The 14,660-nt window shown below is 53.6% G+C and overlaps 5 protein-coding genes across 5 annotated transcripts in view; 2 read left to right on the top strand and 3 right to left on the bottom strand.

Moving 5' to 3' along the window:
- Window positions 1–312: 312 nt before the first annotated feature.
- Window positions 313–2,277, bottom strand: A1O3_03451 (uncharacterized protein; the record flags this gene model as incomplete). The annotated part of the gene is made up of 1 exon (XM_007733589.1): window positions 313–2,277. The coding sequence occupies one exon, from the start codon at window positions 2,275–2,277 to the stop codon at window positions 313–315; it is 1,965 nt and encodes a 654-aa protein (XP_007731779.1).
- Window positions 2,278–5,003: 2,726 nt separating this feature from the next.
- A1O3_03450 (uncharacterized protein) lies at window positions 5,004–5,947 on the bottom strand (the record flags this gene model as incomplete). Its single annotated transcript, XM_007733588.1, has 3 exons — window positions 5,004–5,378; window positions 5,589–5,745; window positions 5,796–5,947. 3 exons carry the CDS (start codon window positions 5,945–5,947, stop codon window positions 5,004–5,006), a joined length of 684 nt encoding a protein of 227 aa, XP_007731778.1.
- A 1,338-nt stretch (window positions 5,948–7,285) lies between these two features.
- Window positions 7,286–8,331, top strand: A1O3_03449 (uncharacterized protein; the record flags this gene model as incomplete). Its single annotated transcript, XM_007733587.1, has 4 exons — window positions 7,286–7,331; window positions 7,388–7,419; window positions 7,544–7,600; window positions 7,663–8,331. 4 exons carry the CDS (start codon window positions 7,286–7,288, stop codon window positions 8,329–8,331), a joined length of 804 nt encoding a protein of 267 aa, XP_007731777.1.
- A 1,094-nt stretch (window positions 8,332–9,425) lies between these two features.
- Window positions 9,426–11,911, bottom strand: A1O3_03448 (uncharacterized protein; the record flags this gene model as incomplete). The annotated part of the gene is made up of 2 exons (XM_007733586.1): window positions 9,426–11,801; window positions 11,861–11,911. 2 exons carry the CDS (start codon window positions 11,909–11,911, stop codon window positions 9,426–9,428), a joined length of 2,427 nt encoding a protein of 808 aa, XP_007731776.1.
- Window positions 11,912–14,124: 2,213 nt separating this feature from the next.
- The window catches only part of A1O3_03447 (uncharacterized protein), a gene marked incomplete at both ends in the record, with an annotated part of 3,093 nt that continues 2,557 nt past the window's right edge, over window positions 14,125–14,660 (top strand). The window contains one exon of the mRNA XM_007733585.1: window positions 14,125–14,327. Coding sequence (XP_007731775.1) covers window positions 14,125–14,327 — 203 coding nt within the window. The remainder of the gene's footprint in view (window positions 14,328–14,660) is intronic.

Below are 14,660 nucleotides of genomic sequence, written 5' to 3'. Positions count from 1 at the left end.
GATAAATTTGTGTGGTTTTGAGGCTTCGACGGACCTGTGTTGTCACGCCGGCCGTTGGAAAAGCAGCACCCGCCCATGTGCGGTATGAAACAAATGAAACCCCATGTCATCGACATGCCTCCCGTCATGCGGAGGAGGTTCTAGGAGATAGGACAACGACTACACCACTGCATATGCTCGGGGGCTCGTTCGTCCGTTGTTCGTTGCTCGTTGCTCGTTCGTTGGTCGTTGGTCATTGGTCATTGCTCATTGCTCGTTGCGAATTCGATTGGTACCATTGACTGTACGTTCCTCATTCCGCACTTGGTGGAGTCATGCATATCTAGGCATGCAGCTGGCGCTGCTCTTCCCCTTCTTGTACCTCTCTTGTTGACGGACATGCTCAGGTTGCTCTCCGGGGCCTTTGGCTGCCGGACTGCCCACAGCTGCCAGTCCTAGACCAAGAAGATTCTTGCTCATGCTGTCTTTGGCCCGCGGATCGGAAGCTTCGTTTACGGCTCGTATGCTCTTCCTCCGTTCGACTTTGGCCTGATACTCATCTATGCCAAGTACGGTGTTCTTCCGCTTCAGCTTGGTGTCCATGCCGAGGACTTTCCACGTCTTCGCCGGCCTGCTTGGTCCGCGATGCATTGCAGCAGCCCTTGCTCGATTGGCTGACATGGGCGAAGCAACTAGTGGAGACATTGTATCTTGCCATTCACTTTCGTTCGTTGCAGACACGGGACTGATGGAAATGTCAGTGATAGCACCTTCGGACCGGCTCCGCGAATGGGTCATGGTGCCTGGCTGTTTACACTGGCCATCGCAATAGGGTTTGGACTGCTTTCTGAGCCTGTTCGGACTCGGAACCTCAACAGGCGTGGGCAGTTCCACTGGCAACGAGAACTGTTCCTTGGAAGCTTTCAAGTCGACTGCCAGCAGATCAACGGCTTTCTGCAAGTCAATCCCAGAGCCGGTATCACACATGGCAAGTGCTTTTCTCGCTCTTGACTCATTAAAGCCCAGTTCGCGTACTAGGAATGCCATTGCTTTGTCAACCGGATCCACCACCCCAGTCCCCGTCGCTGCTGGCTTTTCGGGAGCAGGAAAAGGCACTCGAGGTGTCGGGTTGGCGTAGTCCATTGGGAAAAGCGTGGCGCCAAGCTTGGTGCTCGCAGTGGAGGTTGTATTCAAGGCATAAAACAGTGTTGGGTCTGCCGTTGGTGAGGCAAGAAACGCGTGGGAAGTCCGGTCATGAGATCTAGCCGGATCACAGTCTGGGCGAATCTCCAGCCTGGCATTTCCAAGGGCGTCAACCGATATTGGGCGCCTTCTAGTGTTGGAGGTATCGATCCGCAGAGATTGTGGCTGGCGCGTGGCTGCCCGGTGGGGTGGAATAGATGATTCTTGTCGCTCTTCAAATGATCTGGTAGGCCGGTGAATAGGGGCGCGGGGAAGTGAAAATCGGATGGCCTTCAAGGTAGCTTCTTCCAGGACTCTTTCTTGGTAAACCTGTGTGATAGACGCCAGTAGGAAGGATGTGCGACTTTCCCCTGCGAGTGAAGCAGACCAATTTGTCAATCCGAGCATCCTCGCCCGTTCAAATGAACACGAAGACACAGAAAGGATTGTCTGGGGCCCCAGTGAGAGGAGATACGAGATCCACTCGGCAAGGTGTTCGCTCTCCATCATCGTCTCCTGAAGGTGCCCGTTATCAAAGACACCAAACTGTTTGGCCTCGTCTTCCCTGCCTCGGAAGCCAGAGAGAAGGGCTTGTAAGCACTGCCACATCTCGTTCATGTCCTCGAGTTCTTGGATGGTGAGTCCTTGTCCATTGCCGACAGCAAAACCGGCACCTAGCTGTTTGTTATTCGGCGCTCTGCTGCCATTGAGCCAGTCGATCTCTATCTTGGAGCCTCCCGGTCGTCCGACGGTGTTGCCGAATAATGTGCAGAAAGTCCATATGCGCCAGAGAGCATCGTCAATCTCGGCCCCTCTTCTTTCGTCTTGACCGAGAAGGCCGACAAGTGTACTTGGTTTGCAGCTCGAGCTACAGTGAGCTACGATATAAGCTTTGAGGGCGGCAAGGGTGCTGCAATCCCGATTGAAGTCTTTCAAGACAAAGGTGTTTGATCCTTTCATAGCAAGTATACTGCGGCGAAGCTCCCACGCGGCTCGGGACGTCTTGAATACCAAATGGCTGACTAGGTTAGACTGATTGCGTTGAAAAGTCCGCAAAAAGCCTTTGCTGACCATGGCAATGGACTGCAGGTCGTGGACACTGTGCAGGTTGCACATGATTTTGTAGATTACGTGTTCGGCCGTTGTTGCTGTGATGGGCTTGTAGAGCTGTTTTGATTGTTCCTTTGCCGATCGTGAGACGCGTTGTTGGGTTGAGCTTAGCCTTGAGAAATCTGCACTGCTTCGTCGAGACCGTGTGTTTCCCAAAAATGGGCTCTCCTGCACAACTGTCTCCGAGGCAGAGCGATGCCTTCGGTGGCTATGGGAGACGGCCTTTCCCACTGGTGGCCGAATTGATCTCGTTGTCCAGGATGGGAGTTCTGATATTGCCTCGGCTCCGGATATACTCTCTAAAGCGGCCGCTCTCTCTGGTCGAGATAAGGCTTGCTGGATTGGGCTGGGGGCCGACTGAGGCTTTGATGGTAAGAAAGTCTCCGAAGGGAGTTCTGTAGCCGTGTGCGGGAGAAGCAGATCTGATGCCGACCTTGAAGCCTTCTGTCCCTCAGACGGACCAGGTGGAAGAGGCTTGTCGAGATTTGGCGGCAGTGGAGAGACCATCAGTGATGATGGATCGGTCGTCGAGCGTGAATCTTGAGTAGCAGTGTAAGGCCCTTTCCCGGCATGGAGGGCCCGAGTCCTTAGCGAAGGAGACTTCGACGTAGTAAATGGAGGCTCTGGAGTGTAACTGGAGCTCGATGAATGCCTGGTCACGAGAGGCGAGTACTCGCTTTCCCTCTGACTTGGCTGAGAGTAGCAAGATGACGTTGTCGAGTCATTTCTGTTGATCTTGATGCTGGCTTGATTTGCTTGCTTCTGAGTATGCTTCTCAGATCCCGAATGTAGCTGAGCATTCGAACAATCCCCAGGTTGTGCCTGGGTCGTGAACTGGTCAAAGAGATCCGCGAACGAGCGAGTATCGACGAGAGAGATATCAGGCAGGCGATGGCCGAGGCTTGAGGAAGAGCGGCCTACTTGGTTGTCCTGATTTTGTCGTCTGAACAGAAAGGATGACCGGTCCTTACTGAGTCGTAGGATTGAAGTCATGATAAAGTTGCTATCGTTTCGAGGTGTGTCCCTAACCGAAATCTGTTTAGTTAGTGTTTGTTGTGCTAATTTGCGACAAGGTCTGGTTCCTCGAACGCATTGTAGATTGATGCTGCTGAAGACAAAGCAACGATCAGGGTTGAGGACAGGTTCAAGAAGATCGGTGCAAGGAGGTATGATGGAGCTGGATCTGGCCCCGAAACAGACGGTGCCATGTCACTTTGTCGGTGGTTGGGGCCTCCGTCGAAGAGACCTAGGATGATAGCCAAGTTAACCCAGTCGGTGACCAGGCTGTGACTGAAAAGAGCTTAGTAGACAGTCTGGGGTCTGCGGTCTGCTTTTGTGGCGCAAGCTAAAGATATCATGCCAATGGGGGCGGAGTCAAGGCGCAGACTTCTGCTACCGAAGCGAGCCTCATGCGATTGGCGTCGCGAGAGGCTGGAAATGCCCGCGAAACCGGAGCAGCATTTGAGCATCCTTGGTCAGGCCAGCCGCTGAGCCTTACACAGAGTAAGAATCGACCCCAAACAGGCCTGCGAATGTTTCGGGCCAGTGGCGGGAGGGAACTCGGCGTTCCTTGAATGTGTTGTTTCTGCGTTGGTGATTCTGTCTGACGGTGTGTCTCACAAATACGTGCTGCTAGTTTCTCCGACCAGACGACTGGAGGGACAACATTGATCATCGTGAAAAGGCGGCAGATGATTCGTATTGATTCAGCTGGAGAGCCATTGACAGTTGTCGGTAGACCAGCCCGCCTCCTGGGCCCCTGGGCCCTGCAGAACTCCTGATCATCTCCAATCTGCCCTCCAAGGTACCCACGTGTCTGAAACCCTTCTCTTTTGGTCTCTCAATTCGGTCGTAGCGAACTCGGGATCGTCAGGGACAGTGTCGTCGTACATCGCGCCACTTGTACCGTACGTCGTCATTTAGGGTCATGGTGACAGCTTTGACGGGTGCTTTGTGGGAACGGTGGCGCCAGAGGACTTAGGTGACAGGAAACCGTTGGTCCAGGCCAAGATCAACCCCGAGTCAGTGATATCTCTGAAGCTAGCGGTGGAATAGTAGAATTGAGTGGATGAGAATCAATAAGCACGCGAGTTGATCAGATCAGATACAAGTAACAAGGACAGCGAATCAAGATAAGCGACATTGGTCGAGAACGTGGGAAGAAGTTCAGATTGAAATGCTGACTTGCAATTCCTACAGTGGTTTATCGCTAAGGACGTAACCAGGTCCGCCGCAGGGTCATGAAATCCTTTGGGAGACGGCAAGCGCAGCTCTGGTGGCTATATAGCACACTCCCCATACATCCAGTCGATCAGGCTTCTGGCCCCGATCCCATGCTCTTCGATCATCTGCACGCCGGGCGTCTTCAGGGTCTTTCTATCGAGATTTTAAATCTAACTCGTAGGCCCACGGCTCTAGAGCTCTATCGTGCGCCTCAAAACATGAGCGAGCATTCCTGCCCCCTTACAAAGTAGGAGGGCCAGTTTGCAGGAGTCATGGCTGTGCAGTATGACCTGATCTGTCTCAGGCTGCGACACGATCTCAAGTAGAACAGACCAGTGCACCAACGATCGAGCCTTGAATGGGGTCCGGCCCCGGCCCCGATGTGCTTCTCCAGACTCGGAGCCAACGATCGGTTTGGCAGTGAATATGTTATCTCCTCGAAAGACAGATCTGGCAAGTGATTCAGGTCCGTAATCATAAGCCCCAGAAGGGGCCTTTGATCCTGTGTTTCAAGGCTTCTTCTTCCGTTTGGCCAATACTTTCTTGTAATGTGCTTTTTGGCCACTGGTCTTCGCCTCTTGGACTTCACTATACTTTCTCTTTAACCGCCCGTTCTCTTTCTCGGCAGCTATAGCTTCCTCAACGAAAGTCTTATGACGGTCCTTCTTGTTGATTCTGGAGCTGTAGAACTCGGTAGGCCCTTCAATGACGGTTCCGGTTTGCGAGAAAGTAGGAACCTTTCCCTTCCGGTTGTTCTTCTTGTAGTGCCGGTGTGGATCGAGGACTGATCGCATTTGAATGAGTTGCAGGTCGCGTTTTAATTGAGGAGTCAAGTTGGTCTTCGGCAAGTCGAACCAGTCGGGGCCGGCAGAGAGCTGGTCATTCTAGTAATGTCAGTCACGGTCCAGCAAGCTTTCCATGTAAAGCTGGGCGTATCAATCAAGAATCAGAGTAACTATGAATATAATACTCTCACGGAAGCAGGGCAGGCCAAAATGGACTGCTGATCTGCGTCAAGGAGAAAAATGGGATTTGTTTTCCTCATATGAGGCGCTTGAAGCGGGCTCTGAAGGAGAGAGGAGATGGACACGTACAATTTTCTTTGACTTCTCAGCTACTTCAACAGGCCTTAATCCGTCGGCAAGCTTGCGTTGATCTCGAGGGATCGTTGCCTGAGGTTTTGTCAGGGCAACTCCCTGATTATCCTTGATATAGGTCTGCTGGCCGAGGCCATGTCGTAATTTGGGCAGACTAGAGAAGGATTAGTTGAGGATCAAGCATTCGTTACTCGGTTCGCATACGGCTTTCTTTCTTTGGCTTTGGCCTCGGTGGTGTCGAGACTGATCTCATCTGCGCCTGATGGTGTTGACAAAAGCACGGCCTGCTCCCGCAGGCGGGCCTCGGCCTCTGCCAGAAGTTGGTCTATCTGCTCATCTGTCAGGATTTCACTCATAGCGGCTCGCTAGAGGATCGTGGCAGGGCAGCAGAAAACCTGCAAGCCTGAAACTGCGGTAGACTGTGTATCCGGACAGCAAGAAATTTGCAGACTTGCGGCACCTGAGTCTATTATAGGCAGGTGTGCCGAGTATTGCCGGGCGGGCAAACCCTCCTCCGTCCCCCAGCCCTGAGCCTTAGGCCCTCGTCGTAGGGAGGCTAAGGAGGCTCTCCCCCAGCACATCATCTGCATTGATACCCAACTCAGGGCGACGCTTTTTTCCTTATGCTTGTTGATGAGCTCTGGACATTGACGTCTGGGTGAGGCGTTGCCGACCCGACCTCCTGCGGCCTTGCATCATTACCTTGGTCGATCAGGTCTCGGACTATCAGGATCTCCTCTGATCCTCAGGCACAAATCCCACAAAAGTAGGGGGAAGAGAGCAGATGCAAGTCATTCCCAGCCTTGTAAATAACCACGTTTCTTGACCGCTTGATGACATGGTTGGTAGACCTTTTTTTGGCCTCGCCGGACTTGACCAAGACAGGGAACGTCCTGAAAACTAGCCGACATCTGATTCCTCTGCAGACTTTACGTTCCTGAAATTGAGAGTGAGGCTGACTGAGCCAGCACGGTTCCCACCCCTCTGATAGGCAGAGTGATTATGATCGAGAGTGGCCACCAACTGGTCGCCCTGGAACGCTAATTGTTGTCTACACAAGTCCGATTGGAGCCCATTGTTGACATCGCAGGTGGAGGTGGAGCTGTCGCAAGGCACGGTCGAGTTCGAAGGAGCGAGGAAGTAGACATAAAAACTTCGTTGCTGTCAGTGCTTTCCATCCATCTATCGATTGTAGTAGTAGTGCCGCGATCTGGCGATGACTTGTAGTGGCCAGTGTGCAGTGTTCGGCTAGGGAGCAGTTTGAATTTGCGCAGCGCAGTTTGCGACCCCGCCGATTGACTACTCCCTCTGCACCGACCGCGACCCGAATAAGTCACAGCTCCAGCCACTTCACCGACTTCTGTTCGCCATCACACCCTGCTGCGTTTCTATCATTACTCATTACTCGGTGCCCCCGTCATTCTCACAACTTGGACGGGCCCATTGACATCGGTCTCGGCTTTGATTTCGACCTGGCGCAACCATCGCCATCATTCGCCTGAACGAGAACAACTGCGCGACGATCAAAGCCGTGTTCCCAGCCTCTCGAACAGCCTCCACCCGATTCTGCGTGGACTTGTCGCTTGTTCATTTCTGGACATATCTGCGCCCTCCGACTCAATCCTCTTTTTGTCCTGGCGCCTGGTCATTCTCAACTGTCCTACTAGTCCGTCATTCCGGACCTCCACATCAGTATGGACCAGAAGAACCCGCCAAATGCGCCTCCGGTATATGACATAAGTAAGTGATTCAGTGCATTCTTTTCCCTTTTACTTATCACTGACTTTCCCATGTAGGCCAAGGAGGACATTATGGAGCTAGCGCTGCTGTAAGTGATCCAATTCTCCTCTCCTTGAACGGTCCTAGGAATTGTGCCAGACCCCAAATTATGGCTGGATCGAGAAAGACTGTTCCGTCAATTTCTCGGAGCAAGAGGCTGACTTGGACTACAGCTATCGGCCCAAGGATACGTTCCTCACACGGAACTATATTCTGGATTATGGTCTAATGTGAGTAGTTGTTCGCACTCCAAGTCTCGAAGAGCAGCGAGCTGATTTCAGTCCCATTACAGATCAATCAAGGCCTCACCGGGCCCTCGCGCGAGATCCTCGCAACTTATTGGCAGCAGACGATCAACCACCTCGAAACCGATACCCACGATTTCAAGATCCATCAGCTCCCACTGGCGCGCATCAAGAAGGTTATGAAAGCCGATCCCGAGGTCAAAATGATCTCTGCCGAAGCACCCATTCTCTTTGCAAAAGGATGTGACATCTTCATCACGGAATTGACCATGCGCGCATGGATACACGCCGAGGACAACAAGAGGAGGACTTTACAAAGAAGTGACATTGCCGCAGCGCTGGCCAAGAGTGATATGTTCGACTTTCTCATCGACATTGTGCCCCGAGAAGAAGGCGCAGGCAGCAGCTCCAAAAGACCAAATACTAGTGGTCAAGGTGGTGCAAATCAAGTCCCGCAACAGCAACAACCGGGTCCGCAACAGCAGATGGCGCCGCCTGACTACGGCCTGTCGCAGCACGGCACAATGGGGCCTCCCGACCAGCAATACGGACGAGCTCAAATGTATCCGGCGCATCTGGGCGGAGATAGTCAACAGGACCCAAATCAAGGATACGGCCAGCCTCCGCAGATGTTTGGCAGTGGTGACATATACAACCCGTATACACAAGGACAGTTTGGTGGTGGTAGTGCGCAACAGGTAGGTCGACATCCATAATGGCCAGGCGCCCCCCGTATCAAGGATCTTGTCTGCTTGATTGTCGAGTGGGTAAGAGTGTTGCTGTCTATACTGGGCATGACAGAAGGGGAGATGAAGTTGATCTAACTAATCGTTTTACTGCTACAGATGTACCCCAATCTAGCAGGTCAACGGCCACCTAGCCAAGGATATGGCGGACCGAGGCCTGGGACTGCTGGTCGAAATGAACCAGTCAACGAGCAAGGTTATGGGCCAGGATAGTAGTGAAACACGTGGTACGTGGTTTGGGGGCTTGGATGGCTTTTGTCCCGCGGGAGTTAGATGGAAGAAGGCGATTTATTGCAAGAAAAAAAACCCCCCCCCAGAGCAGCTTGAAGATTGATTTGATACCATGGGTCGACGAAGAAGGTTGTCTATTGCGATTGCAGGAGTCTTGATTTGCGAATCCCAGTAAATTACGATGCATACTATTGAATGATTCTTCTTTTTGTACAGCAAAGATAAGCAAAGCCAAACCTCAGTACGGAATCTCACACCAACCCCAGCGCCGGAGTAACATGTACTCGTACTTTGAATGATAAAGTGAGGATGAAACTATTCCTGTACGGATAATTACCTAGAGGTAAGATAGGAAATGCCACATGTCACCTCTCTCTTTGGATCGTGGAGATCAATCAAGGCCTTGGGTTTTGGGTGGCTGGGTTATTATTTAATATCCAATATCCAATATCCGTCGCAGAGGATATATCTACAAGTCTACGGAGTATTAATAGTGGTAGAGACTCGGAGTCTTGTGTGAGCTGGCCGAGGACAAGGACAGTCGATTGGTTCAGAGCTGCTACATGTAGACAGGCCCAGCCTGTGAGGACTACCTTAAGTACCTAGTAGTTGATACGTCTTGTCTCTCTTGTGCCTCTGAGAGGATCGGACCGTGACTCTTGCTCCAAATCAAAAGATTTCGCGACCTGGCAGGCTAGGCTGGGCTAGGCCGTACCCATCGCGTAGACATACATAACATGGCCGACTGTTCATCTTCGTCCTCATCTTCGTCCTCATCTTCGTCCTCGGCGCGTCCTAATTACTCCTCCTGCAAGCAGACCACAGCGGCTCGATCATCTTCCTCCGTGCATGAAGCGGTTCTGCAACGCGGCAAACGTGTTTGGCGTCCTGCCAGCCGCGCTCCCGTGATGAAGCAACCCGGGACTCTGCATGCTTCCACTACTGTTCGTACTTGCGCCGCGATCGTGTCCACTGCCAGTGCCAGCGGTGGGCGATTGCACATTGACGTGGACGACCTTCTCCAGCAGCTGCGGCCCCTTGAGCGGGTCGACGTTGCGGTACTTCTTGTTGCGGAGCGAAATGTCGTAGAACTCGTCGGGCTGGTCCGTGGCCATGAGGGCGACGGTCTGGATCAGCTCATCCAGCGACTCCAGCAGGATGGAGTTGTTGGGCAAGGTCTCGACGTAGCTGCGGAAGTGGTCGATGTCCATGGACAGCTGGGCGATGGTGGTGGTGGTGATGCGCTCGACGCTCGGGGACAGCGGCAGGGCCAGAATCGAGCTGGCCGTGTGCGAGACGGCGTTGAAGAGCATCAGATCCTTCAGGGACGACGGCAGCGACAGCAGCACCGAGTTGATGATGTTGGACAAGTAGCGCGTCACCGTCAGAATGTAGTTGGACGGCTCCACCGGCAGCTCGCGGCTCAGCCAGTCGTACTCGGCCGTCTCGATCAGGTCGCTCACCTTGCTGTTGACCAGCTCGAAGATCCGATTCTCCGCCGTCTTCTGGTGCAGGAAGAACTGCGCGGTCGCGCGCAGAGAGATGGGCGGGCCCGGGTCCGTCGTCGACGAGCGCGCCGTGGCCAGCAGCTTCTCCAGCTCATGACAGGCCGCGGTGAAGTGCGACAGGTTGATCAGGATCTGCACGATCTGGCCGAGATATTGCGACGACAGTTTCGACACCAGGCTGGCACACACCTTACTACTCAACAGGTCGTCGAGCGACGTGAGCAGTTCGGCGTCGATCTTGCCGGCCAGCGGCGAGATCGTGTTGTCGTCCTGCGCCGCGAAGAAATAGAACTGGTTGACGAAGTTGCGGATGTCGATGCAGCACAGAGGGTACATTTGCGAAAAGGGGAACACGGTCGGGAAGGCCATTTCGTGCACCGGCCGGTCCGGCGTGTACCACGAGACATTGACGACCTTCTCGAACTCCTCGGCGTTCTGGATCGGCATGGGCATGTAGTCGTCAGTCCCGACGATCTCGATAAAGTCCTCGCTGAATCGCTGCTTCAGCAGCTCGGCGTACTTGTCGAACAGCACGAGCACAAAGTTCTGTACGGCCGCCGTGCTAAAGTTGAAGCCATTCATCGTCTGGATGAAGACCGAGATCAGGTTCTTGATCTTCAGCAAGTGTTCGGCATTGTCGACGGCCGAGAGCGCCTTGGACATGAGGGAGATGGCGGTTTGGCAGAGCGAATCCCACAGCTCCTCAACGTCGATCGTAGACCGTAGGTCGGGAATCTTCTTCATTGTCGCGCGCTCCATGATGGTAAAGCCGGCAATGTCTTCCAGCAGAGTGTGTAGGTCGCCCAACTCGTCGTCAACCAGCGAGATGGAGTTTTGTAGCAGCAGGTCGCGTTGCGCCCGGCGGCTGCTGGCGTAGTCGGCTTTGAACTTGTCCATCTGACCTAATGATCGGTGGATGTGTAAGGCCTCGAATAGAGGCGAGAAGTCGACCTCGAGGTCCTCGCTCTTGAGGAGGTCGAACTCTTCATGCTCGTCGCCCACCAGCTCGATGGCCGAGTTCAGCTTGAAATTGGCCAAGTATGCATCCTTCTCAGCCCGTTCTTTGAGCCGCTGCTTGCGCAGTTCGGTGTGATAGAAGGACAGTTCGCCAAGATATTGCGACATCTCCCGCACCCGGAACAGCCAGGTATTGAGGTCGGCCATGACGGCCTCGGCGATCGCCTTTTGGGTGGCGGGGACGGATTTCTGGATCAGCTCGCTCAACTTATACTGCGTCACACTTTGCAGATGCACGGTCTGGAGCTCGTCCAGGGCCCGCAGCGCAGCATAGTGCTTCTTTTGGTCGCGCAGTTCTTGCACTTGGTTGGCCAGCCGGAGCACCTCCAGACAGTCCTGCAGGGCGTGGCTGGCGTCGTCGATGTTCTGCCTCACGCCGCGCGACTCGACCAGGGCTTTCTTCTGCGCCACCAGGTTCTCGGTGCTGGCCTGGATGGACTGGTTCAGCTCGAGGATCTCGTTGGTCAGTGTCACGGTGCCCTCGCGGATGCGGAGCAACTGGTTGACGGATTTGACGAATTCTTGGTGGTTACTATTGCATTGCCGTTCGATCTCGGCCTCTCGCTCCGCGGCCAGGTCGGCCAGCTGGCCCAGAAGATGCGACGTCTTGTTGCCATAGCTGTAGTCTTTGATGTACGGAATCAGCTGGTCCAGGGTGTCCGCTTCCGACGACGAGGTGACGATCTGGAACCGTGTTTGTTAGCCAGGGATCCGAATCAACGCCATTCTGTTGGTCTGTGTACCTGCTGGAGCACGCTGCTTGTGTCATTTCTGTAGCGGGCTATTGAAGGCATGATGTTTCATCCGAGGTACGAGGGACGTCTGTGGAGAGAGACAGCGTCACCCCCTTAAGCCTCACTTCTTTGATCTCGGGCGTGGGAGGTGAGCTGGGTTTGGACGACGCGTCTTCGAGCGGACGCTGTCAGCAATTGGATATCAGACGATGAGCATGTTTGTTCATTTGAGAGGAGAGGCTCTTCAGGGGTAACAATCTTGCTATTGTGATATTGTGTCTGTGCCTAGGATATGAACCAGACAAAGTAGAGGTGGCACTCCTGTCTCTGTCTCTGCTTGCCTGGTCTGGAACATGACCGATGAATCCCGTCCACGTGATCAAGGCCATCAAAATCCCGCTCTTTGATACAGTATCAGCGCTAACGCCTTGAGAGATAGCGGCATGCCAAGGCATTCTAGCTGTCGATCTGCCGAACAGCGACTCCACCATCCCGACTTCATCGCTCCTTCCTTGTTCTTGTTCTTGCCCTTGTCCTTGTCCTTGCTACTCTTCTCTTTCTCTCCTTCACCCTGTCTGTCCGCCTTCACCGGGCTCCTCCACTTGTCGAGGGTTGAGGGCCCGTGAGAGCAGGTAGTCACTGTCGATACCAAGTATGTGTTGACAGTGGACTCAGCAGGAGGTCGGAGCTGCACCCGGTCAGTTCGTAGCAGAGGGTAACTCTGTGAAGAGGCAAGTCAGTTTCAAAGCAATGAAGGGGAAAGCTCCGACAGGAGAAGGAAGAGACAAGGGCCACCAAGGTAAATATATCATACTATGAGATACTAATCAACGCTCCATTCTGTGAGAACTGAGAGACCGTGGGGACACCAGCTCGAGCTGGGGACAGAGATTTCTCTGGTTCTCTGGGCTGGGGGAAGCTGGTGACCAGGCCACCTGCTAGGACAGGTGGGCACACACACACAGAGAGAGACAGAGAGAGAGACAGAGAGAGAAGGGGGAGATCAACCAAAGAACACTGACCACAGATGCACTGTACTGCACTGTACTGCACTGCACTGCACGCAAACCAATTCGGTGAATGAATGAATTGGCAGCGGATGGGAGCTGGATATCTAAATGGATATGATGGTTGTTGAGGCTGCTTCTCTTCTTCATATCAAGCAAGGCCCTGGCCCTGGCTCTGGTCCTGGCCCTGTCTATCACTGTTGTTCACAGTGTGATGGTGATGGGATGGTCATGGTCATGGTACATTCAAGGCCTGTTGGCATCGCTGCTGTGCTGCTGTGCTGCTAAGCTGCTAAGCTCTGGTGCGGTGCGGATGAGGTCGTCGCTTTCCGTTGCTTTCCATGATGTCGTCGCCCCGCCTATGATGTCTATGATGTCGTGGGCTGGTGAGGCGAGAGGTGAGAGCCGCAGTGAGTCTGGCTGCGGGCAGGTGGGAGCTTGAGACGGGTTGATAGCATCGTCGTCGGCCTGCTGCGATGTGGGAGGCATGTTCCCTGCCATACTAATTGTATGGAGAGCTACACGGTGGTGTCATCGCCCCTCGCAGCATTGCATGGCTGGCCATGATGTCGTCGTCACGCCTGCTGTTCCCCAGCTCTCACTTGCCCTGCTCGTCGTCGCCCTGTCGACGCACCAACACGCCTCTTCTGGTCGTCGTCGACGCCGATGCGGTCTATTCCTTCTTGGGTCGCTCCCACACAGGCACCTCTTGCCCTACTACAAATATCTGCTCGCCCTCCAACTCAACTCAACTTTCAAAACATTCCTCTCTCTCACTCCATCAACACTCTCTACCAAACCCACCTTTTCATTCTCTATTCCTCCCCAAAGCATCTCATTCTTTGCACAGCACACTGCTACACTCCTTCCACTGCATTACTGCAACTCCGTTGCCCTCAGTAAGTTCCAAATCCACCCAGATTGTTGGTTGTGGGTTGTGGCACTCAAATTCGTCTCGAAATGAGAAGAGAGTGCCACGCCTCAACCATCTCAATCAGCCCCAATCCATCCTTTCCCTTGCCCAATTCTGCATGATCCTGCCCTCAGAGACTGTGGCATCGCCTTGCTGGCAAGCCGCAGTCTCGTCGTCCTCGTTGACACGTCGTCGCAGCCGTTGCAAATCAGCGGGCTGAATTGGCACTGTGTCAACATCCCCCAAAACAACACCCATAACCCATCTCCCATCTCCCATCTCCCATCTCTCCCCCACAACATTGAGCCAGCTAACAGAGTCTCTGCAGACAGCAACTAGCAGTCGTTGCCACCATGTCGTCCATTCGTTGTACTGGCATGGCCTCCAGCCCTCATTCCGAGAATGAGACCTCCTCTCATGGTACTCCCTCTACAAACCCCACTACCTTCTCTCCCGAGGCTGCATCTGGCACCAAGGGCAAGTCTCGTGTCATCGCCATCATGCCTTGCATGCCAGCTCGTCAGCCTCTCAAGGTTGGAGTTGCAAAAGCCAACAAGTGAGTCACATGATTTGGAAGAACGCATTTCCTCCCATTCCCCCCCCCCCCACACACACACATGCTTCATACCCTTCCACCCTTATCATACCCTTCCATCCTCATCATACCCTTCCATCCTCATCATACCCTTCCATCCTCATCATACCCTTTCATCCATCATACCCTCTTATCATCATACCCTTCCACCATCATACCCTTTCATCCATCATACCCTTCCACCATCATACCCTTCCACCATCATACCCTTCCACCATCATACCCTTCCACCATCATACCCTTCCACCATTATACCCTTCCACCATCATACCCTTCCACCATCATACCCTTCCA

Source organism: Capronia epimyces (assembly GCF_000585565.1).
Source record: "Capronia epimyces CBS 606.96 chromosome Unknown aczIQ-supercont1.3, whole genome shotgun sequence".
Lineage (NCBI taxonomy): Eukaryota > Fungi > Ascomycota > Eurotiomycetes > Chaetothyriales > Herpotrichiellaceae > Capronia > Capronia epimyces.
This window is presented reverse-complemented; position numbering and strand designations above follow the sequence as displayed.